At 50.5% G+C, this 23633-nt stretch overlaps 1 protein-coding gene and 1 long non-coding RNA gene across 4 annotated transcripts in view; one reads left to right on the forward strand and one right to left on the reverse strand.

Moving 5' to 3' along the window:
* Positions 1 to 56: 56 nt before the first annotated feature.
* Positions 57 to 7957, reverse strand: LOC114106360 (uncharacterized). Its single transcript, XR_003585178.2, has 3 exons — positions 7456 to 7957; positions 2231 to 2383; positions 57 to 338 (listed from the first exon to the last, which is right to left on the reverse strand). It is a non-coding gene; the product is annotated as an uncharacterized lncRNA (long non-coding RNA).
* An 84-nt stretch (positions 7958 to 8041) lies between these two features.
* Tecpr1 (tectonin beta-propeller repeat containing 1) overlaps positions 8042 to 23633 on the forward strand; it is a 29301-nt gene continuing 13709 nt past the window's right edge. For 2 of the 3 annotated variants that reach the window (XM_071605718.1, XM_027953215.2), the window contains exons 1-12: positions 8042 to 8151; positions 12561 to 12796; positions 13774 to 13956; positions 14172 to 14294; positions 15062 to 15187; positions 17017 to 17191; positions 17304 to 17404; positions 19180 to 19281; positions 20144 to 20289; positions 21031 to 21515; positions 21930 to 22075; positions 22965 to 23120. In XM_071605718.1, coding sequence (XP_071461819.1) covers positions 12572 to 12796; positions 13774 to 13956; positions 14172 to 14294; positions 15062 to 15187; positions 17017 to 17191; positions 17304 to 17404; positions 19180 to 19281; positions 20144 to 20289; positions 21031 to 21515; positions 21930 to 22075; positions 22965 to 23120 — 1968 coding nt within the window. In that variant the 5' untranslated portion in view covers positions 8042 to 8151; positions 12561 to 12571. The remainder of the gene's footprint in view (positions 8152 to 12560; positions 12797 to 13773; positions 13957 to 14171; positions 14295 to 15061; positions 15188 to 17016; positions 17192 to 17303; positions 17405 to 19179; positions 19282 to 20143; positions 20290 to 21030; positions 21516 to 21929; positions 22076 to 22964; positions 23121 to 23633) is intronic. The other variant, XM_071605717.1, reaches the window with a different exon arrangement.

Genomic DNA, 23633 nt, shown 5'->3' on the forward strand with positions numbered 1-23633 from the left:
ACCCGAGCAGCTTATCCAGGGAGTGACATCCCTTCGGCCCCAGCGGCTTCATCCGCACCGGAGTGGCCGAGCATGATAGACTCCAGAGTCCGCAGCCCAAAGAACGTGCTCCAAATGGCTGTCTCCGGCTTCCTCCAGTCTGGTTTTATGTAAATATTTTGAATCAAATTATGTATGAAAGAGATGGTGTCACCATCACCCCAGGGCCCTCCAAGGCCCATTATCTTGTCTTTTCTCTGGGTTGTTCAAGACAAGGCATTTTAAGCAATTGGATATGGTACTGGATTAGTCATGTCATTCATGTGAAATCATGTAAAAACAGCTGCTTTTACCATGTCCTTTTTAAGAAAAAAGAAAAAAAATTCATTATAAAACATAATACAAAGTGTGTAGGGGACATAAATGTTGCGAATCAGTTTAAACTTAAATAATCATCACCCCTGTCAAGAATTGGAACACCCCCAGGTCTACATGTCCCCTTGGTACTCCAAAGGTAACATTATGGTAATACTTCCTTGCCTTAATCCTTTCTTTTCTTTTCTTTTTTTTTTTTTTTTTGTACTAGGGATGGAATCCAGGGACATTACTACTGAGCTACATCCCCAGTCCTTTTTAGTTTTTATTTTGAGAAAGGGTCTCACTAAGTTGCTCAAGGTCTTGCTAAATTGCTGAGGTTGGCCTTGAACTTAGGTCCTCCTGCCTCAGCCTCCCCAGTGGCTCTGATTACAGGAGTGCACACTTTGCCTGGGTACCTTATTTTTCATCATCAAACACACACCTTCAGCCATTATGATGAAGTTCTTGCTGTTTTTGAACTTCACATATAAATGAGATCACAAAGACTGTTTTTTTGTTTTGTTTAGCACATGTTCAAGAATCATTCATGTTGTCACATTTAGTTGTACCCTATTCATTTTGTGTCACCAAAAATATTCCACTGTAGGACCACATCACAATTATCCACCAACCCCACTGGGGATGCACATCAGGGCTGTTAGGAACAGCGCTGCCAAGGACTCCCTGATGTTCTCTGCTGTGTGTACAGTTAAGGCCTCAGGGAGCTCCCACCTCCACCTTTCTTGGTGATGTCACTGATTTCCCCAGTGACAGCATTTCCCTGCTTACTACTGAGGAGGAGCAGTTTCTGTGTTTATTGGCCATTTATTTTTTTCTTTTTTTCCAAATGCCTCTTGATGTCCTTTGCCTTTTTCTCCCCCCACTTCATGTAGGTCTTTTCCCCACAATTTGCACTTCTTCCTGTGTTCTGGATCCTAGCTCTTTGTTGGTTGTGTGTTGCAAATACCTTCTCTCACTCTGTGCTCACCTTTTCCCCCTCTTAATGGTGTCTGTAAAGAAAAGCTCTTGATTTTAAAGTAGTTGAATGTATCTGTTTTTTTCTTTAAGGTTAGTTCCTTTTGTGTTGTTGTTGTTTTTTTTTTCCAGTGGGGAGCAGGGGTTGAACTCAGGAGCACTGAACCACTGAGCCACATCCCCAGCCCTTTTTTGTACTTTATTTATTTGGAGACAGGGTCTCACTGAGTTGCTTAGTGCCTCACTGTTGCTGAGCTGGCTTTTAACTCACAGTCCTGTCTCAGCCTCCCAAGCTGCTGGGATTATAGGCGAGTGTCACTGTGCCCTGCTGTGTCTTTGGTTTTTTCTAATTCTTCCTTATTTCAAGATCTTTGGGATATTTCCTTTTCTTTCTGTGGTGCTGGGACTGAACCCAGGGCTTTGTGCATGAGAGACATGCACTCTACTCGTTTCTTTTTTGATACTGGAGATTGAACCCAGACTTTGTGAATGCTAGGCAAGTGTTCTACCACTGAGCTACATCCCCAGACCTTTTTATTTTGAGACAGCATCTCACCAAGCTGTCCAGGTTAGCCTCAAACTTGAGATTATCCTGCTACACTCTCCTGGGTAGCTGGGATTGCAGGCTATGCCCATGTAGAATATTTCCTTTATTATCTCTTAAAAGGTTTATTCTGTTTTTCTCCTGTACATCTATCCTGAGAGTGGCCATATGTTTAGTTAGGCTTAGGCCTCTTGTCCTATCAGATCATCTAGTTAGCATCCCCTTTTACTTTCAAAAGTGTCTATACAATTTCCTTAAGCTTTTCTCGTTGAAAAAAATGTATTATTTCTTTGTTCATCTAATTCTGATCACTGTATACGACTGGCTTTTGAAGAGGTTTAGAGAAGCATAACTGAATATTATAGAATTTCCCACCTGCTGGCTGGGTGGCAAGAATCCTCAGTGCCCTGTGAGGCTCAGCGGAGCAGAGACCAGGAAGTGCCTTTTCAGGTCCTGTGGAGGGCAAATCCTGCCTGCAGCAACAGTTGGCAAAGTTCCATTTCTGTGTTGGAGAGCGAGCTGATGAGGCTTAGGATTGAAAAAAATCACCTGGAGTAATGATCCTAATAAAACTCATTTGTGTACATGATTATAAAACACAAGTACAATGAAAGACCATTTAGTTTCAATAACTGATGCAACAAATTATATTTCTAAAACCAAAATATACAGGAGGCATGTTCCCTTTATTTATTTATTTTTGCAATGCTAGGGATTAAACCCAGGGCCCCAACTGTGCTAGATAAGCACTGAACCAATCAGCTATACCCCAACCCAGGTATGCTTTCACATATAGGTATAACATACATGGATTATACTTGGGTTTCTGAAGACAACCTGTGATTTTACCATCATTAGACACTCCTCAAACTGTTATCCACCAATAGCAGTCATGTGGCATAGAAGAGAATCATGCATAAAGCAAGCTCCAGCCTCCTCCTAAATACAGAAGGGTGTGTGTCTACCAGTACATAAAGAGTAGGGGTTTTAAATAAAGGTAGGAGTACAAGTTTTATCTCGCTTCCTGGAGAGTAGTTTCTGTTAAGTGAGTAAAGCTGGCTTTCCTTCTACTCCTGACCCTTGTATTTTACCATGGACCATATCAGTTTATCCTGCTCAACCCTTAATGAAACACCTGTATGCACAGAACTCAAAACCCCACAGGTTGCATGAGGACTCTCCGGCCCTCTTGTATATTGTTCTTTTCCTATTGTGCTTTTTCAGCCTGAGATGAAAATATCTCTGGCCAATGTGAAGAGACAATAGTGCTAAGGAAGAACATAACTCATAGGAAAATCTATAAACGTCTTTCAAAGGAAGGTCTCATTCAGCCATGCTTGCACAACTGACTTTACATAATCCACTCTACCACTGAGCTACATCCCCAGACCTTTTTATTTTGAGACAGCATCTCATTAAGCTGTCTAGGTTAGTCTCAAACTTGAGACTAATCTAGACAGGGCTAAGGGACTATCATTGACTTCTAGGTCTGGTCCACTGTTTATCTGTTTTAAATTCTAGAAGATTTAGGGTTCTAATCTTTGGTGGTTTATTTATTTGTGTTTTTAGAAATAAAACATTACTTCACTGCAGGGCACTTTTGTGTGTGTTTTGATATAAGAACCTGGACATGAATTTCAGATTTTGCTTTCCTGCAGACGGTTTGCCCTGCCAGGGATCGGGGAGGGCGGGGGAACAACATTTTAGCCGCTTCACTTAGCACATTAATCGGCACAAGGAAAAAACAAGTGTTGAACTTGATTTAATTAGCAGAGTGTAAAGGAAGGAGGACCACTCCAGGTCCAAGCGGGGAGAAGAGGCAGACAAAGCCAAGAAGCAGGGCTGGCCAGGGTCCACTCAGGAGGACAAGGCTCACTGCCAGACATGTGACTGGCTTTACAAAGGAGGCATGACCGCAAGCAAAATGTAAGTAAAAACACTATACTGGGAACCACTTGTGATTAAGAGTGTACTCCCAGAAAGTAAGCTTTCACAGAAGTAAAAAGAATCTAACCGTGGCAAAAAAGAGAAAGACTAACCACTTCCCCCTCCAGCTAATGGCCACATACACTGCTGATGCAGGCAGGAGAGAAAGCGGAGACAGGGAGACAGACACCGATTGGCCAGTTTGACTCATCTCTGCCCTTTCTCTGCGGCTCTTCCAACATTTTTCAGTGCATGACCTGCTGGTTTTCTGCAGGGTGAGGGGGCATTGTATTCCTTCCTTCAGTATAAATGCAGTACCTGTCATGGGTTAGCCAATCATTAAGCCCTAGACATTCGAATATGTATGAAAACATCACTCTCTCAAAGATCTCACAGCATGGTCAGGGAAACAGGAGAGAAAACAATTATAACATCATGTGAAGGGCCAGAATGGAGAATGTACAAATTATGAGGGCATGAAAATGCACGCCTACTTTCCCCTCTGGTAAGAGCTGACCTTTGCCCTGAGACTTGAAGGCTAAATGAGAATGATCAGGAAGAAAGAAGGTGAGTAGGACACCTCAGACAGTAGGTGCTCTGTGTAGGAAGCCTACACTCAGAACAGGGCAGGGCCAGCTTCTGCTGAAGCTGGGGCCTCAAAGCTCAGGGAACTGGCAGAAAAGAGGCTACCAAGGAGGGTCAGCTGGTGGGCAAGATCCGAGCTGACAGGCAACCATCTCGGCAGTGTAGTAGCCCTTCCTCCCTCAATCCTTAGCCATCCCTCCATGTCTCCAGCACCACACACAGATGCAAGAAGTCTTTCATCCAGAAAACAGTCCTCTACCTGTGTTGCTCCTCAAGTGTTTCTAGAACTCTAAGCAGTGAGCAAGGATGCAAATGGCCAAGTACCCTAAATCAAAATATGCAGAGGATATGATAATACTGTGCTGGATGCTGCATTCTCTCCACTTCATCCTCCCAACAACCCAAAGAGGCAAGTGACAGCGTTAACTTACAAGCCAGGACTCAGGTTCACAGCCTGAGTGATTCACACTGACAGAGCTGGGATCTGAACCCACTGTCTGGCCTGGAAAGAAGTGGCAAGGTTAAGACAGAGGAAACAAGAAATGAAAGAGGTAAAAATAAAGCAAAATAGGAATGAGGATTATTCTTTGTGGTGAGGGCAAAAAACATAGACTTCCTGACCATTGAAGGGAGCTAGATCTGCACAAAATGAAAGAACTGGGGGGTAGAGAGGACAGGGGTCCCAGGTCTGCTGTATCAGACCCTAAATTCAAGGAAACTGGTATGGAACTGGCACAGTATATGAGCACTGCAAGGAGCCATCAAGAGCACCTAATCAATGCCTCTTTTTTTTTTTTAATATCTTATTTTTTTTTTTTTTTAGTGGTAAATGTACACAATACCTTTATTTTATTTATTTTTATGTGATGCTAAGGATCAAACCCAGGGCCTCACACGTGCTAGGCAAACGCTCTACCACTGAGCCACAACCCCATCCTGAGCCTCAACCCCAGCCCATCAATGCCTCTTTTAATAAGAAAACTGAGACCAAAGGGGAAAAATGGATGTGTCACAGGCAATAGAATCCAGGTCTCTCCTCCTCCACACTAATGTTTCTGCAGTACAGTGGCCACTCATTCTTCTTCTGCTAATAGTATGCTATGCTTCCTCTGAGGAAGCCCTTTGCCTCTTTGAGCCTTCACACTTTGGGCAGGGTCTACCCAAATCTCCCAACGAAATCCACAAATACTAATTTCATAGGTGTTAAGAGAGGGTCGCAGTTAGATGTAGGGCTCCACAAAGACATGCAGGGTTAAGAGGAGGGTCCTTCTTTCTCTTCCACTGGAGTTGGCCCGTCTGGGGCTTCCCAGCCATGATTGTCAGGGAAAAATCTGCATTCTCAGAAAGAAGCAAGAAGGCAGACAAGTGAATATGTTCCTCAGCTTTCCACTACTGCAACAAATACCAAAGATAATTAACTTAGAAAGAGAAAAGGTTTTGGCTCAGTTTGGGAGGTTTCATGATCTACTGGCCCTGTTGCTTTGGAGCCTGTGATGATGTTACTGCTATTTACCAGTGAGGAGTCCTTGCTTCCCCGAATGCTGAAGTAAAACACCAGAGAAGCATGCTGAGGCAAGTGTAGAGTGGAAAGTAAAAGCTTTATTAAAGGACAGCAGAAAAGACTTCTCCCCAGAAGAAGAGGACCTGAAAGGAGGGGGAGGCCTTCCCTCTTTTATAGCTAAGGTCTTCTTTTACTTTCCCCACATCCAAGTCCTTTGTTTCCCTTTATCCTGCAGTGATAGTCTGCAGGTGGGAAGGCTCAACAGGTGGGAGATAAGTGGGCTGGAGGAGTAATCTGGGCAGGAAGGGCCTGGGGCAGTTTTTGGATTAGTTCCCTGTTTGCTGGGAGCTGTTTCATTAACAGTTTCTTAGGATGGGTTCTGGGCCTTGGGGACATTAACATTTCAATTTCCCCAAGTGCTGCTCTGATTTCCTGGACTCCATTCTCAATAATGGCCTCCATTTTCTTTACTTTACTCAATATTAGACCAATTTACCTAACTATACTAACTACCTATCTTTAAATCTGGCTTCAGTGAGGCAGCAAACCCACTCACTTCATGCCTGACAAGTGAAAACAGAGGAAGAAGAAGGGGCTGAGGTTCCATTATTCCCTTTAAGAGTACACGTCAATTATCTGAAGACCTCTCACTAGGCCCACCTCCCTACCGCCCCCAGCTGGGGGACCACCCCTTTAACACATGGGCCTTTGAGAGGCATTCCAGATGAAAACTCTAGCACAGGGGAAACTAGATCTAAGTGGCACTGTTTTAGCCACGGTGTCAGGCTGTGCCTTTTTTTTTTTTTTAACCAGACATCCCCCTTTTTCATTCTGCATTTTCCTCCCAGTCCAGATGCAGTAGGTTCAAATCCCCAGGGTCCACCATTTACAATGTGTGTCATTCCCTGATTAAAAAAACGTGGCATTTATACACAATGGAGTATTTCTCAGCACTAAAAAATGACAAAATCATGGCATTTGCAGGGAAATGGATGGCATTAGAGCAGATTATGCTAAGTGAAGCTAGCCAATCCCTAAAAAACAAATGCCAAATGTCTTCTTTGCTCTAAGGAGAGCCAACTAAGAACAGAGCAGGGAGGAAGAGCATGAGAAAAAGATTAACATTAAACAGGGAGGAGAGGTGGGAGGGAAAGGGAGAGGGGAGGGAAATTGCATGGAAATGGAAGGAGACCCTCATTGTTATACAAAATTACATATAAGAGGATGTGAGGGGAAAGGGGAAAAAAAAACAAGGGAGAGAAATGAATTACAGTAGATGGGGTAGAAAGAGAAGATGGGAGGGGAGGGAAGGGGAGGGGGGATAGTAGAGGATAGGAAAGGTAGCAGAATACAACAGTCACTAGTTTGGCAATATGTAAAAACGTGGATGTGTAACCGATGTGAGGTAAAAATGGGAGTTCATAACCCATTTGAATCAAATGTATGAAATATGATATGTCAAGAGCTATGTAATGTTTTGAACAACCAATAAAAAAATAAATTGATTAAAAACAAACAAACAAACAATGTGTGTCATTCCCTGAGCTTGTGTCCTCATCTTTAAAATGGGAATAACATCAACACCTACCTTTTTTGAGTTGTGGAGAGGAAGCACTCACATGTTAATATTATTAACTATGTTAGCTTTAATTAGATTGTCACTGGAAACACAGTTTGAGCAACACAGTGACCTAATGTTGACACCACGACATGCTATAGTCCCAAGGTCACGTTTTTAGGATTCGTCTCCTGCAGCGTAAAGCCTTTAGTCTGTGTGCTAGAGGGCTCCATTTCTGCTCCATGGAACCCACGCAGTCACCGGCTGCCAGCCTCCTCCTCCTCCAGCGGGCGCGGCGGCGCTCCTCCGGTGCCTGCGGCGGGTGCGCCCAGACTCCCTCCCGACCCGCCCCCTCTCCTCGCCTGCGGGCCCCGCGTCCACACAGCCTGCTCCGCTCCTGCGGCAGGGTCCGGGGAGGCGGCGGGCGGTCAGCCCCCACGGGTGTAGACCTGGAGCTTGCTAGAGTGGACTCTGCCCGCACCGACCCGCCGCGACCCCGGAAGAGAGAGAGCGCGCGACCCTCCGACCCCTAAACCTGCTCCAGGCTGCGCGCAGCAGCCAATAGCGCGCTCCTAGGCCGGTGCGTCATGGCGAGATTGGCCAATGAGTGCGGGCCTGGCCGCCGCTTCCGGCCCGCCCTCTCGCCTGCGGCCTGGGCAGCTCCGACCCGCTAGCCCAGCCGCGGAGCATCCACTGCGACCCCCCCCTGGCCGGGCGCCGGCCCAGGTAAGCGCAGTGGCGCAGGGTCGTGGGCACTCGAGTCCCGGCCCCTCGGGGAAAGTCGGGCCGCTGCGACCCCGCATCGGCTGCGTTTGCCTGGACCCTTGAAGGGGAGGGAGGGATGTACCTGTGCTCTTTCCTGCACACCTGGAGGGCGCCGCCCTGTCCCGGCGCGGGGAATTCGGGATATGCCGAGGTGCCAGCCGAGGGGCAGTTTCAGAGGACGCCCCCACTCCGGCCTTTGGACTGGAGTGATTTGAGAAAGAGATCGCTGGAGCCTCGCGGTTTTAGAGAATGGAGCTTCTAGGGGCCTGTCTAACCTTCTCCCTGGGCAGCGGTGGGAGCAAATCTGCTTGTGATGGGATTAACTGGGCAGATGGTCAGGGCCCTGCTTCCCGACATATGCTACTGGTGGCAGTGCAGGGGACCACCTGTCGTTTAAGTGCAGGAAATGGGATGAAAGCCAGGCCGACTCAGGGCACCACCTGCCTGGTGGAGCTGGGTGGACCCTGTTCTTCAGGAACAATGAGAGTTCTGTTGCTTCCTCCCACCTTTTTGGACCCTGATATCACTTTTGAGCAGTCTCTGCGCTTGGCAACCAGCAAACTGCATTGGTAGCCCAGTACGCACCAAGTTAGAGTGTCAATTTAACAGAAAAAAATAAGCAGGAAACTCTTCAGGAAGGCTCCTAAGGCAGCTTCAGAAGAGGTGAATGCATGGAGATCTTTCTTGTTTTGTGTCCCTTCTTCGATCACTTCTACCCCCAATTGCCTTGGGTACTTTTGGGTCTCTGAAGCCACCTGTGTATAAACTGAGACAGAAAAGCAGATGGCTTTGAGGGTGCAGACTGACTGAAGGTCTAGCTCAAATTCATTTTGTAGTTCTTGGTGAGTTGAAGGCTGCTTCTTGGGTAGATATGCACTCCATTGCTCCACTTCTACAAAACAAAGATGCCCCGGGATTTCAGAATGGTAACTGCTCCAAATCCCCTTCAAGGACCCCATGACTCAGGACAGGTTGCCTGGGCATCTCACAGCCAGAAAGTAGCATGTGAGGAGTTGGGGGTGCTAGAAACAATTGACAGAGGCAGAAAGGAGGTGTGGCTGACCAAGGATATTTACCCCATGTCAACTTTAGCTGGGTAGTGACTGCTGTCTGGGTCTCCATTTAGAAGGGAGTTTGTAAACACAACCCCCACTCTTTCTTTTATCTGCAGCGAAGTATTCTTCCATTAACTGCCCATAAGGTTCAATTATGCCTGGAAGGAAATTACTGCTTAGTCATTTATCTAAAGGAAAGTATATCAAACACAAGTCAAAGTCTCTGTTCTTTGAGCTTCACCTGCAGACTCAGTCTGACTTGGCTGGTTGCTTACATGTTGAATTGTGAGCTATCTTTGCAAACAAAATTGTGTTAAAATGACACCATAGAAACTGATATTTTTTCCATTTCCCCCTTACTATTTTATTTATTTTTTAAAAATTTTTTATTGGTGCATAATAATTGTACACACTGAAACTGACTTTTTTTTTTTTTTTTTGGTACTGGGGATTGAGTTCAGGGGTACTCGACCACTGAACCACATCCCCATCCCTGTTTTGTATTTTATTTAGAGACAGAGTCTCACTGAATTGCTTAATGCCTTGCAATTACTGAGGCTGGCTTTGAACTCGAGATTCTCCTCTCCTGTGTCAGCTTCCCAAGCCTCTGGGATAACAGGCATGTGCCGCGCACGGCTGAAACTGACAGTTTTAAAATAAACATTTTACCAACATTTTGTGATGAAGATTTTCAAATATATAGCCAAATTGAAAGAATTAAACAGTGAATGTCCCCATACCCACGTCTTATTCATTATACTGTTGACCCTTTACTTGCTCTATTGCATGTCTGCCCACCAATTGTGACCTTACTATTTATTTATTTACGGTACCAGGAATTGAACCCATAGGCGCTTAACCACTGAGCCACATCCCCAGCCCTTTTTATTTTTTATTTTGAGACACTGTCTCACTCAGTTGCTGAGGTTGGCTTTGAACTTGTGATCCTCCTGCCTCAGCCTCCCGAAACACTGGGAATATAGGCAGGAGCCACTGTGCTCAGCTGTGACTTTCCTTTTTAAGTACTTTGCTTTCCTAGAGTAGTTTTGTCTAGGCTCAGGGAGTTGGCAGTCTATATTAGAGGTAGGTGGAGGCGTTTATCATTAAACGGTTGAACACCCACCCTCTAAAGTGCTGATAGAGAAAGAGAAGAGGCCCAAGGCTCAGGCCCACTGGAAAGGAACTTGATTTTTTTTTATTTTTTAAATGAGATGAGAGATAAGTGGCAGTTTGTGGTAGTAAATGCCAAGTAATAAGATGATATTAGTAACACTGTTGAGTTCTTGCTGGGCACTGAATGATGTTGATCATCCACGTTGTGCCTGTATGTAATTCTCACAAGGTAAGTAGGTCACTATTCCTTTCTGACTTTTCTGCATTAGCAAATCAAGTTGCAGGCAGGTTAGGTAACTTTTTTGGTACTAGAAAATAATGGAGTGAGGACCCGAATCCTGGCCATCTGGGTGCAGGCAGTTCTGAACACTCTTCTTAGTCATTGTAAAGGTATCAGAGAGAACCTTCCTGCCTGACCAAGGAGGAAGGGTGAGGTGGCCTGGGGCCACCATGGGTCCTGACTCAGGCATCTGGACACCAACACAGTTTTCAGCTGGCTCCAGAGGGCTGGTGTTCTGATTTGTTTGTGTGTCTGGCAGACACTGGCGCCCCTGGGCTTGAGGAGGTCGGCAGTTCTATGGGTCAGCTCTGTCTCCCCAGGCTTGCTTTGCAAGGCTGATCAGTCCCTTTCCTGAGCTCTGCATCTACTTCCTGTCATGGGTGTTTCCAGGAACTTGGCTTCTGTTCTGCCTCCCATTTCCTGTTCCATATCCCCTCCATCACTTCCTTCTCAACCTTCACTCTTCTTCGTGTTTGTCAGACCCACTGTGTTCCAGAAGAGCCTGTGTTGCCCACGGCAGATGCTCCTGTTTCAGCATGTCCTATCTCCAGGCATCTCTACAATGGGGGTGCCTCTGGCATGCTGTAGGGGTGGGACAGCAGGGCCCAGCCTTGACCACCTAAATAAACCTGTCTCCTCATAGCTCCAGTTTCCAAACCCCATGGGAGGTAAGCTTGTCTTTGGCTTTTCTCTCTCCTGGCCTGAGGACAGTGTTCCCTGGTTGGATCTGGGAGCCACCCAGTCAGACAGGGCCCTTTGTGGTGACTCCCTACTACCCTCAGGCCTCAGCCCCTCACTGCATGTTTGGCTGCACTGCTCTGGCTCTGTGGCCCTGGTAGGAGGAAGCCTGCTCCTGCCAGAAGCTAGAACTCCAGGAATTACCCCCAGGAGCAGCAGCCAAGGGAATTACCCCCAGGAGCAGCAGCCAAGGGGTGGGGGGACAGTCAGTGGCAGATCTTGGCCACCCCAAACAGAGCTCTCTGCTTCCTGGCTGTCTTATTCTGGGCTGCTTTCTTTTGCCACACCCTTCCACCATGATTTCTGTCTCACCTGGGGCCCAGAGCTATGGACATGGCCAACTTCTGAGTGGCCATCACTTCTTCTAAGTGGACTGCACTTTTGAAACCATGAGCCAAAACATCTTTCCTCCTTTAAAAAAAGAAAGAAAGAGAGGAAAGGGGTGGAGAGTGGCAGAAGAAGAAAGGAAGAAAAGGAGGGTAAGAGAGGACCTTTGGGTCCTAGAGTTCACAGAGTCACCTGGCCCCTACCCATTAGCACTGACCTAAACATTGGCAAGTCCAGGCATGGACATGTTAGCTTTCGATGCCACTAGAAAGTGATGGACCCAGGACCTGAATTCTGGCGGAAGAGTAGGAACATAGTGACCTTCTTACCTTGTGAGAATTCAGTCAGATGATACAGACACAGGATGGATGACGACATTGTTGAGGACCCCGCACAGCTCTGGCTAGGATAGCCAGGCTGTGTGGACACCCTTCACCAAACCCAGATAGGAGTGTCACAATGAGAGCAGCTCAGGGGAGGACAGGATTCCACCAAATCTATACACTTCATTTATTCTTTTGAAAGAATATAGTTTCTGAAGAGACTGTAACAGAACTGGAAAGGGTCTTGATTTGGGGACGTACGCACATGGATATTACATATTTTTTTCTTATACTTTTCTGTCTGTTTGAAAAAAAAATCCTCATAATGAAAAGGAAGAAAAGGCAAAGAAAGAAAAAGCCGGTCCACGCTGGAAGCGGGGCTCTGCTTCTGATCTGTGGGGTGAACACCAACTCCTCCCTGCGCCTCATGGAGCCATCTGTGGCACGAGGCCATCTGTTGAGGGCTCCCAGGTCCTGCCTGGACTGGGGACCAGGACACTGACACTCTCTCTTTTGCCACCGGTTTTCCTCCAGCCGCCGACACCATGCCCACTTCAGTGCTGTGGGCGGTGGACCTCTTTGGGAGAGTATACACTCTGTCCACGGCCGGCCAGTACTGGGAACTGTGCAAGGATGCCCAGCTGGAGTTCAAGCGGGTCAGCGCAGCCACGCAGTGTTGCTGGGGCATTGCGTGCGACAACCAGGTCTACTTGTACATGTGCGCCAACGATGTCCCCATCCGCCGCCGAGAGGAGGCCTATGAGAATCAGGTAGTGGCCCATGGAGGGCCGTAGCTAAGGTTGTCGGATTCCTGGGTTATCGGTTAAAATGAACCAAAGAAGAGACAGAGGCCCCAGCCTCCCCTCCAGTCCCCATATTTGTTTTCTTCATTGTACTTAAAATCCACGTATTGGGAGCTGGTGGGGCTGAAGCTCCTGTTGTCTTTGCCAGAACAGACTGGGTCTGCAGGAGGGTGGGCTCTAGCAGTGTTGAGAACCACCGGAGCCAGGCTGGCTCGTGCCTTTTATTTCCTTCCTCTTGGAGTACTGTGGCTGTGGCTGTGGGTGGGTTCTCTCCAGTGGGGCCATGCTGATGCACTGACTTTTTTTTTTTTTTTTTTTTTTTTGGTACCTGGGTTTCAACCCAGGGACATTTAACTACTAAGCTACCTCCCAGCCTTTCTTTGTATTTTATTTAAAGACAGGGTCTCACTGAGTTGCTTAGTGTTTTGTTAAGTTGCCGTGGCTGGCTTTGAACTTGGGATCTTCCTGCCTCGGCCTCCTGAGTTGCTAGGATTACAGGCATGTGCTACCACGTCTGGCCCTCATGCACTGACTTTTTTTGGAGGGTACTGGGGATTGAACTCAGGGGCACTTGGCCACTGAGCCATACTCCCAGCCCTGTTTTGTATTTTATTTAGAGCCAGGGTCTCACTGAGTTGCTTAGTACGTTGCTGTTGCTGAGACTGGCTTTGAACTCAGGATCCTCCTGTCTCAGCCTCCCCAGCTGCTGGGATGACAGGCATGCGCCACCATGCCCAACTTGACACACTGACTTTTGATAGAGTGGCAGGAGGTCCTTGATTCCCGAGTCCCAGTGCACACCTTTCACTAACCTTCCATGCCAGAGATAAGAGGGGGGGGGCTCTGCTGGGGAGGGACCTGTTGGACCTAGAGGGGGCCCTGCCCACCTGGGTCCCCTCCTGGTAGGCTCCGGCCTAAGGCCATCTCTGTGTCTCTGGCCTCAGCGTTGGAACCCCATGGGTGGCTTCTGCGAGAAGCTCCTGCCAAGTGACCGCTGGCAGTGGAGTGACGTGAGTGGGCTCCAACACCGGCCGCTGGATGGGGTGGCGCTACCCTCGCCACACTGGGAGTGGGAGTCAGACTGGTACGTGGATGAGAATTTTGGAGGGGAACCCACCGAAAAAGGGGTAGGTGAACTCAGTACCCATCGTGGCTGCCCCTGGGGGAGGGATGGTTGGTCCCAGCCTGTCCCCGTAGCGCTGCTCTTCCCAGTGGTGTCTGACCCCTGCTTGTGTGGGGTGTCCTGCTTCAGGTCCTGCTCCCTCCTCTCCCTCCCCACCTTCCCTGGCTCTTCAGATTACTTCCCCCCGAGCCTTACAGAGTCCCCACCGTGGCATTTCAGGGGTGGACGTATGCCATTGACTTTCCCGCCACCTACACGAGAGACAAGAAATGGAATTCGTGCGTGCGGCGACGGAAGTGGATCCGGTACAGGAGATACAAGTCCCGGGACACCTGGGCCAAGGTCCTCCTGACTGGGCATGGGGTGGGCATGGGTTCTGGGGACAGTGACCCCTGGCAGGAGGGTCAAGGAAGCCTCATCCCCAAACCCCTGCCTGTGCACAAGGGGACACCATGCCCTCCCTGGGTCCTTCCTTGGAGCTGTTTCCAGTTCCAGAACCTCCTGCACCATATATCCCTTCATCTGGGAGATGGCCACACAGGGAGCTAAGCCAGGCCACAACCCAGGAGCTCAGAGAACCGCCCCCCCCAGGCTTCCTCTCCCCCACCAAGGGAGGTACCGGAAGCTTCAGTGCTGTTCTCCTGACCCAAAGGAACCTCCAACTCAGGGACAGAGGCCTGGCCTCAGCGTTCACGGGTGCCAGCCCAGCCCGCTGGCCGCTGGGCTGGGAGAAGCCAGGAGAGTAGGGTATCTGTGGAGGGTTTGCACCTGCAGGGCTGTGTTCTGCCACCAGCCCCATTCTAGAGAAGAGTCACACAGTGAGGTCACTGGGAAGCCAGGGCTAAGACCCCGTGGCATATCTGCCTTTCACGGGGGAGCAGCAGTGCCATTCAGGGATGGCCTAGGCCTGGTGACAGATAGGGCAGGGAAGAGGGGACCCAGGGCCAGGGGCCTGCAGTGCTGTGGCTGCCTCCTTCCTGAAGTCGGGCTGTTGTGGGCCAAGCTGAGAATGGAAATCATGTGCTGGGAGTCGGGGACAGGCAGGAGACGGTGCTATGTGGGGCCTGCCCAGGTAGTGACAGCCACTGCTTCTCACCTCCTCATTTCAGATCCCCTCAAAGGATGACCCCAAGGAACTCCCTGACCCCTTTAATGACCTCTCTGTCGGGGGATGGGAGATTACAGAGGAGCCCGTGGGCCGCCTGTCAGTCTGGGCTGTGTCTCTGCAGGGAAAGGTAAGGCCACACCTCTCTGTGTTCTGCATGGGAAGCACCAGGGAGGCCAGCCTGGGGTGTGACAGAGGCTCCCTGAGGTGGAGGAAGGAGGGATGCCCTTGGGACCTCCCACCTCTGTTCCCTGGAGCCGAGGCTTGGCTTGCTGAACAGGCTCCCCACAGGCCCCCTTCCTGTGCATCCTGTCTGTGGGTCCCTGCGTCTCACTATTCCCAGAAACCTCTGGTCTCCATCCCATGCCTGGCCCTGGCTTGTCCTCCAAGCCCACCTTGGGCTCAGGTGCCAAAAATGTTGTCTCCTTAGGCAGATTCTGGGCCCCCTGCCAGCGCCTTTGTGGTGCCTCCCACAGTCACTGGGACCATCACGCCTGGGTGGGTGTGTGGGCAGTTGGGATGGTGGGTGGGTAGGTGGAGAGTGGGCAGTGGATGGATGGTGGGTAGGTGGTAATATGCAGGTAGATGGATGGTGGGTGGATGAGTGGCTGGTAGTTGGATGGATGGATGGTAGGTGGGTAGATGAAAGGATTATGGGTGGGTGGACAGGTAGGTGGTGGGTGGAGGGATGGTGGATGAATGGATGGATGAGGGGAAGACATGTAGATGGATCATGGTTAGGTAGGTGGATGGATGGGTAGTTGATCGTTGGACAGATAGGTGGTGGGTGTGTGGGTGGATAGATGTTGGGGGGCAGATGTTTAGAGAGAGGATCCTTTTCTCAGGGAGTTTGTAAATTAAGCAAAAGAATTAAACCCACCCCAGCAGCAGCAGCATCACAGATGGTCCCAAGCAAAAAGCACCCAACACTTTTATCATTTTCTTTTATCATTTTAGATTATATTTTATGATTGTGCAGTAATTCTTACCACAAATTGACCACAAGTTTCCTGCTGGCTTGGGAACAGTCAAAGCAGAGTATTTTTAGCAGGTTCACCTCTGGGGTCATGTTGGGCCCAGGTTTAGGTTAACCACAGGTGTTTCCTCTGAGCCCCGTTGAATGGTGGTGATGAGAGACCAGGCAGGGTGAAGGAGCAGGGACCCTGCCCACTTGGATGTAAAGAGTGGGGAGGACAGGGGCCACAGAGCAGTGTTTATGCCTCAATGGCAGCCATGAGCCAGAGTGGCTGACCACTCCTGTGGTCTGTAAGAGGTGGCACAGGGACCCTGTGCTCCAGGAAGAACGAGGGAGGCAGGTGTACCCTGAAACCACTGGTGGTGGAAGGGGACTTCCCAGTCCTCGTCCTGCAGGGTCTGTTGAAAGCCTGGGTTGGCAGGGTTGGGGGACTGGGATCCCAGTCTGAACACTGCTCTTGGAAGGAATCACCAGCCTTCCCTGGACCCAGCAGAGGTGTACAGCTTCCTCCAGATGAAGTGCACCTAATAGTTTGGACGACATGCAGGAGTTGCTCAGTCTTAACTGTTCAGATTAAGGAGCAAAAGAAGTGGGCATTGTAGATTTTGTTTAAACTGAACTGGGGGGTTTTCCTGCTGTCCACTGGGACTCTGGCTTCCCCTAGAGACCAGTGTTCTGGGAGCATATCACCACTAGGGGGCACAGGACACCCAGGCCAGCTGCACGCCTGAGGCTGGATGGTAGGGGGTGCTGGGTAGAGGGTTCTCACAGGCAGATGAACAGAACAGGCCCATCCCCCAGGGCCACTGAAATCCAGGGTTTACAAATTTTTTCACCACATTGGAGTCATTAACTTCACCAGCAATGAAGAATTGGGAGGGAAATATATACCATCAGATATGTGGGCACACGAGAGATCCCCGTGTGCCACCTATGTGAGTGTGCCGAGATGCTGATGCGAGTGCCGTGCTCTGCTCTTCCAGGTGTGGTACCGAGAGGATGTCAGCCACTCCAACCCGGAAGGCTCCTGGTGGTCCCTGGTGGACACCCCCGGGGAGGTGGTCCAGATCAGCTGTGGGCCCCATGACCTCCTGTGGGCCACCCTCTGGGAGGGGCAGGCCCTGGTCCGGGAAGGAATCAACAGGAACAGTCCCAAAGGTGGGTAGCTCAGGACTGGCCCTGTGCCCCATAATGGGAAGTGGGGTGAGGGCGCTTACTCCCCAGCGTTTTGGCTGATGGAAGTGCCTGGGGTTTCTTTTGGGGTTGATAGGAAGTTTCTGGTCCATAGTGGAGCCTCCTGGGTCTGAAAATGGGATCATGCACATCTCCGTGGGCGTCGGCGTGGTCTGGGCTGTCACTAAAGACCGGAAAGTAAGATGGGGAATGCTGCGGGCTGGGGGTGCCATTTCATGTTGAAGGTCAGGATGGTTCAAGCCCTTGAGCATAAATCTAGCATCAGCCAAGCACTGTGAAATTGGCGCATCCTGAGATGTTCCTGCATCTCTCTCCTCGCCCACAGGGGATATTGCGATGCAGAACAACTACATATATCACTTTAGGGGCCCAGCATTTCAAATAACCAAAAGCGGATCTGCCAGAGCCCCGTGAGCTGGATGCCTGGCCTTTCCTATCCAGTGCTTTTATTTGTATTTTATCAGTGGCAAGCCCAGTAAGGTTAGCCAGTTTCAGATTACTTTCATGATTTCTTTCCAACCACACATCAAGGGGAATCCCCTAGCACCCAGGAGTTTGGTGGCCCTCACATCTGAGTCTGTATCCCCAGGGCCAAGGGCCCCCAATCCTCAGGTTACACCCAGCCTGAAAAAGTATAGCACTGTCCCCCCAGCATGTCCCAAGCACCCCACTTTCCACAGATCATGACTTCCAAGACTCTCACATTGTCCCCTTTAGAGTAAAAAAAGCAAAAATTTCATTTACATCAGAGTTTGTTCAGTCTTCAGACAAACATTTGACTGCTCATTTTCTTTGGGTCTTTAAGAGACATTTTAGATATTCTAGTGTATTTTTTTTTCTTTTGGCTACTCTTGCTGTGTTGCCTGGGTTCAAGCCGTCCTCCTGCCCTGGCCTCCCTCCCAGGTAGCTGGCACGACAGGTACATCCTATTGCAGCTGATTCTCCAGAAATTTTTATAAGAGGGGTTTGAGGGTCTTTTCATGTAACCCTTCCCCTCCCCACCTCAGGAATTCTAGAACATGTGAGCGCTACTAGATCAAGATCCAGTGGGTCTGAGACTGATGGGGGCCCGTACAGGCCACCATCCATAGTGGGTGAGAACAGCCCTAGGGGACAGCTGGTCCGGGGTAGGGGTTGAGGATGACCACCAGGTGAGCTGTGGGGCCAGGTAGGCCTGGGGGAATTCAGTTCAATTTTGTAGCAATATATATATTTTAAAGAGAGAGAATTTTTAATATTTATTTTTTTAGTTTTCGGCAGACACAACATCTTTGTTTGTATGTGGTGCTGATGATCAAACCTGGGCCGCACGCATGCCAGGCGAGTGCACTACCGCTTGAGCCACATCCTCAGCCCAATATATATTTTTTGAGGGGGTACTAGGGATTGAACTCAGGGGCACTCAATCACTGAGCCACATCCCCAGCCCTGTTTTGTATTTTATTTAGAGACAGGGTCTCTCTTAGTTGCTTAGTGCCTCGCTGTTGCTGAGGCTGGCTTTGAACTCGCGATCCTCCTGTCTCAGCCTCCTGAGCTGTTGGGATTACAGGCCTGTGCCACCGTGCCTAGCCTCAACTGTGTATATTTTTACAAGTCAACATGAAAAAAGTTAACATTAAAGAGACTATGTTATATAACAGTAAAAGTAGACCCCAAATAGGGTATTTATTCTAAAAATGAATTTATAAAGAACTAGTTTTCCTAAAAGACTTTTTCCGCATGCTAGGGCAGAGAAGGGGAAGCAGAGGTCAGGTAGGATGGTGCCGAGAGCAGGGACACAGGGCAGGATGGGGGAGGATAGACGTGCATCAGCGTCTCCTTTCTCACCATGTGCCCTGCTCATTTAGAGCCCTGAGCCAAAGGTCAGATGATTCATTTGTTCTTCCTGAGCCTTAGGAAAAGCCCTCTGCTCCATGTCCTCCAGGGAGGCTATTTATTTTGGACTTTTCCAGGTATGGTTCCGAAGGGGTGTCAACTCTCACAATCCCTGTGGCACCAGCTGGATCGAGATGGTTGGCGAGATGGTCATGGTGAACGTGGGGCTCAATGACCAGGTGTGCTCACGGCCCCCGGGTCCCCCCACCCTTCCTGCCCCACATCTCACATCCTTTTCACTTACGGGCTCCTCACGCTTGCTGCAGTGAGTCTCCGCCTTGGACGGCCCCGGGGACTGGCTCCCTCAGGGTTCTGGAGTCTCTATTTGTCCTGGAGTTACTTTCCTAAGGTCCCTCAGATCAGTGAGCCTGGATCTGCTGGGGTGTGTGTGTGTGACCCAGAGACTGGAAGGTGTCATTTAAAGATACTTGGGGGATCAGGTGGATGGACACAAAGCGGGGTTGGAATGGACCTCCAACTTTGACTCTGGACTCTGCTTCTCATGAGTGTTGTCCGTATCATCTGACAGTGTGGCCTCCTTATTAACAAATAGGTTTGGGTACTTTTTAAGATTCAAAGGGCACAGATCCTTGCTGTGAGGTGATTGACCCCGCCCCTACCCCTAAGAACATGGAAGTTCTCTTGGGGATCAGCTTCCCACCAGAGGCCACACTGAAGATAGTGTCATAGGCGGACCTTGCACCCCAGCACAGCCCCACTGTCTGTGGACCTTGTCACTCGAAGCTCCCAAAGCTCCTGGTCTGCCTAAGGTCGAGGAGCCAGGACTGGGGCCCTGCGTCCCCTGAGCTTGCTGCTGAGCTCAGCCCACCTCACCCCTGCGGGGCTCCTCTTACACACTGGACTTTTGCACACCCACCCCACCAACCTCCCCATCCCTAACACACATGCACACACCCACTGCACACCACGGGGAGGCGCAGCTCCTGCCTGCGTTTGCAGGTGTGTGCTTCCTTGGCTACCTGTCCTCCCTGCACACCCCCAGTCTACACCAGACTCCTCTGAGCAGCGTCTCTGTTCCAGGTCTGGGGCATCAGCTGTGAGGACCGAGCTGTGTACTTCCGGCAGGGCGTCACCCCCAGTGAGCTCAGTGGGAAGACATGGAAGGCTATTGTTGCCACCCGAGAGTGTGACCGGTCCCACTCTGGCAGCTCGTCAAGCCTCCTCAGGTGACCCAGGGGTGGTAGGGCATAGAAGTCAAACAAAGAATGACCACATGACCCAGTCAATTCACTCTTAGTTTTATAGCTAAATAATTGAAAACAAGTGTTCAAGCAAAAGTTTGTACAGGAATGTTTATGGAAGTATTAGTCACAGTGACCAAAAGATGGAACTAGCCCAACAACCAGCAGTGATTGGGCAATGAAAGAAATGGTGATCTGACTCATGGCACCACAGGCATGAACACTGAAAATATGGTCCTCAGTGAAAGAAGCCAGACACGAAAGGCCACACGTTGGTCCCTTGGTTCAATGTATATGAAATGTCAGAACAGGCAATTCCATAATGATAACACGTTAGCCAGAGGAGTTGTGGGTAGAGGGAGCGGAGGATAGAGTGACTGCCTCGTGGGTACAGAGTGTCCATTTGGGCGATGAGAAAGTTCTGGAACTCGGAAGAAATGAGGTTGTACAACATTGTCAGTCCACTAAGTGCCACTGAATTGAATGCTTTAAAATGGTGTGTTTTACACAGTGAAAAAGATCCTCATCCCAGATCTTCACCCCCAGGCACACTGAAGTGATTGATCTGGGGGGAGGCCCAGGTGTCTCAGCTCCCTGGGAAGCAGGGATTGTGCAGAGGAAGAGACAGGAGTTCAGGGAGGTTGTGACTCCTGAGGTCACGTAGGTGGTCACGGCGGGATAGCACCCCCCACGATGGAATGATGATCTCCCCTGCTCTGTCCCCAGTGCTGGCTGCTTCTTTGGTGATGAAGTGAGGGCCAGTAGTGACTCTGCATCCCACGACACTGACGTTTCTTCAGAAGTTGAGAGACGGGACCCCGAACAGCCTCTCCCTAAGGAGTCTTTGGACAATCCCCAGAACCCCAATGAGAGCTCAGCCTTGGACCCTGGGGCCAGCAGGACTGCAGAGTGTGATGTGGAGAATGCCTGCCCAGTGGTGGGCAGAGGGGAGCCCACTCAGGCCACTGGTCCCAGTGGGCGCCCAGCTGAGCTGCCCTGGACTAACATTGACCTGAAGGAGCCCAAGAAGGCTCCCAACCACTCAGCTGCTGGCCTCCCTGAACCCACGGGCCTCGCCTCCCTGGGGCTCTTCACCCTGGGCTTGGAGGAGCCCTATGGGGCGGATGACCACCTGCTATGGGCCTGGGTGTCAGGAGGTGGCTGCGCAGTGGAGGCAGGCTCCGTGCTCAAGTGGTTCACTGTCCAGTCTGGTAAGGGGCCCTGTCGAATCGGTAGGACCTGGTGTCCCAGGAGGTGCACCTGAGGGGAGTGGGCATGGATGAATTGGGGCTGGAGCAGGCCCATCGTCCTGCCTGAATGCCCAGGTCTCAGCAGTGCTGACCGAGCCCTTGGGTCAGTCTGTGGCCATCAGAGATCCACTGGGGAGGCCAGGGGAAGGAAGCCAGCAGCTGGGCTTCCCTGCCTTCTCCCGGTCCTCTCCTAATACTGGCTGGGGACAGTAACTTGCTCATGAGAGCAAATGGTGGGAGGAGGGCTCACAGGACATTCTACAGAGACTGGAGCTTTCTAGCAAGAAACGGCTGATTGGGGCGGGGGGGCGGGGGAGCAATCCTGGCCTCCTGCCTACCTCGCTGTGGGCACGGTGACACTGCGGCCTCCTGCAGGCCTGTCTCCCTCAGTGCAGACGCTGTCCCTGTCCATCACGCCAGCACAAACCGCCGCCTGGAGGAAGCAGATCTTCCAGCAGCTCACAGAAAGGACCAAGCGGGAGCTGGAGAACTTCCGGCATTACGAGCAGGCCGTGGAGCAGGTGGGGCCCAGCTGCCTTCTCAGCAGGCTTTTGTTGAGTCTCACCCCTGAGGTGGGGCAGAGGAGCATCAGTGGCTCTGTCCGTGCCATTGCGGACACACAGCCTGGCTTCCAGGCCCCAGGATGGATTAAAGATCAGGAGATGAGGTCCTTTATTCACCCATCCTGAAGGACTTTCGTTGGGGCCTCACTGCCTTCAGGGCACTGTGTGGGTCCTGGGGCCCAGAAATGCAGGACCCCAGGAGGGAGCAGGGGGAGGTGAGAAGCAAATCCTCACATTCTACCCCAGAACCCCAAGTGCCCAAGGGTCTTGTGTTTTGTTGAAATGAGTCTGGAGAGAGCTGCAGGCACCATACCCTGCTCAATGGGGCCCACCTGGCATGGCTCACGCGCCCCCGAGGCAGAGCAGCGCCCTGCAAGGCCCAGAGACGGGCTGAGGAGGGAGGAACCTGGCTGCCCGAGACCGGCCAGGGCTCATCTTGTGCAGAAGCTTCCAGTCTGCATTCAAATCTGGGCCTCAGCTCAGGGCAAGCCGTGTTTACATCACAGGTTTGATTCCCTGACACCGGCTCAGATCCTCCCTGAGCCCCAGTTTCCTCATCCAGAACGTGGTCTAACAGTGCCCGTCCCACTGGCTATGTGAAAACTAGGGCTCATATAGAGGCAGCTCAGATGGGGTCCAGTGCCTCATTGTGACTTGTCACCGATGGGAAAAGGGCCAGCTGGGAGGGTGGGGGTTGGGAGCATTGGGCAGGAGCCCCTCATCACCAGAGCAGAGACTGGGACCCAAGGAAGCTCAGGGGTGCTGGGAGTAGGGGGCCCACACAGGCCAGGGGTCTGCGGGCCTGCCTGTGATGGTGTCCCTACTGTCCTGGATGCCCATGTGACAGTCAGTGTGGGTGAAGACCGGGGCCCTGCAGTGGTGGTGTGACTGGAAGCCCCACAAGTGGGTGGACGTCCGCGTGGCCCTGGAGCAGTTCACGGGGCATGACGGGGCTCGAGACAGCATCCTCTTCATCTACTACGTGGTCCATGAGGAGAAGAAGGTAACGGCAGGGGGCTGGGGCGGCATCATAAAGGGACAGGGTTTCCCAGAGAGGGGGTGCAGGGCAGTCCCCGGTGCTCACTCCAGTCTGGCCAGCTCACAGGGTGCTCAGTCTTACTCATGCCAGGGGTAGACTTGGGTGCCTCTGCATGTACGTGCATGTGCAAGCTCCTAGAGCCACTGTCCTCCCTCCAACAGCCATTTACAGTCAACTAGTTTTTTAACCGAGAAGTGAGGCTAGGGAAGATGAGGTCAACCGTCCTCCTGACAGCTGCTATGTGCCAGGCAGTCAACACCCAAAAGGATTTCTTTGAAATGTCACTAAGGCCAGGCACAGTGGCTGCTCCTGTAATCCCAGTGACTCTGGAGGCTGAGGCAGGGAGATCACAAGTTCATGGCTAACCTGGGCAACTTAGTAAGATCCTGTCTCAAAAAAATAAAGTAGACTGGAATGTAGTTCAGTAGTAGATCAACCCTGGGGTTCATCCCCTGTACTGAAAAAAAAAAAATGTCA

Source organism: Marmota flaviventris, chromosome 19 (genome assembly GCF_047511675.1).
Source record: "Marmota flaviventris isolate mMarFla1 chromosome 19, mMarFla1.hap1, whole genome shotgun sequence".
Lineage (NCBI taxonomy): Eukaryota > Metazoa > Chordata > Mammalia > Rodentia > Sciuridae > Marmota > Marmota flaviventris.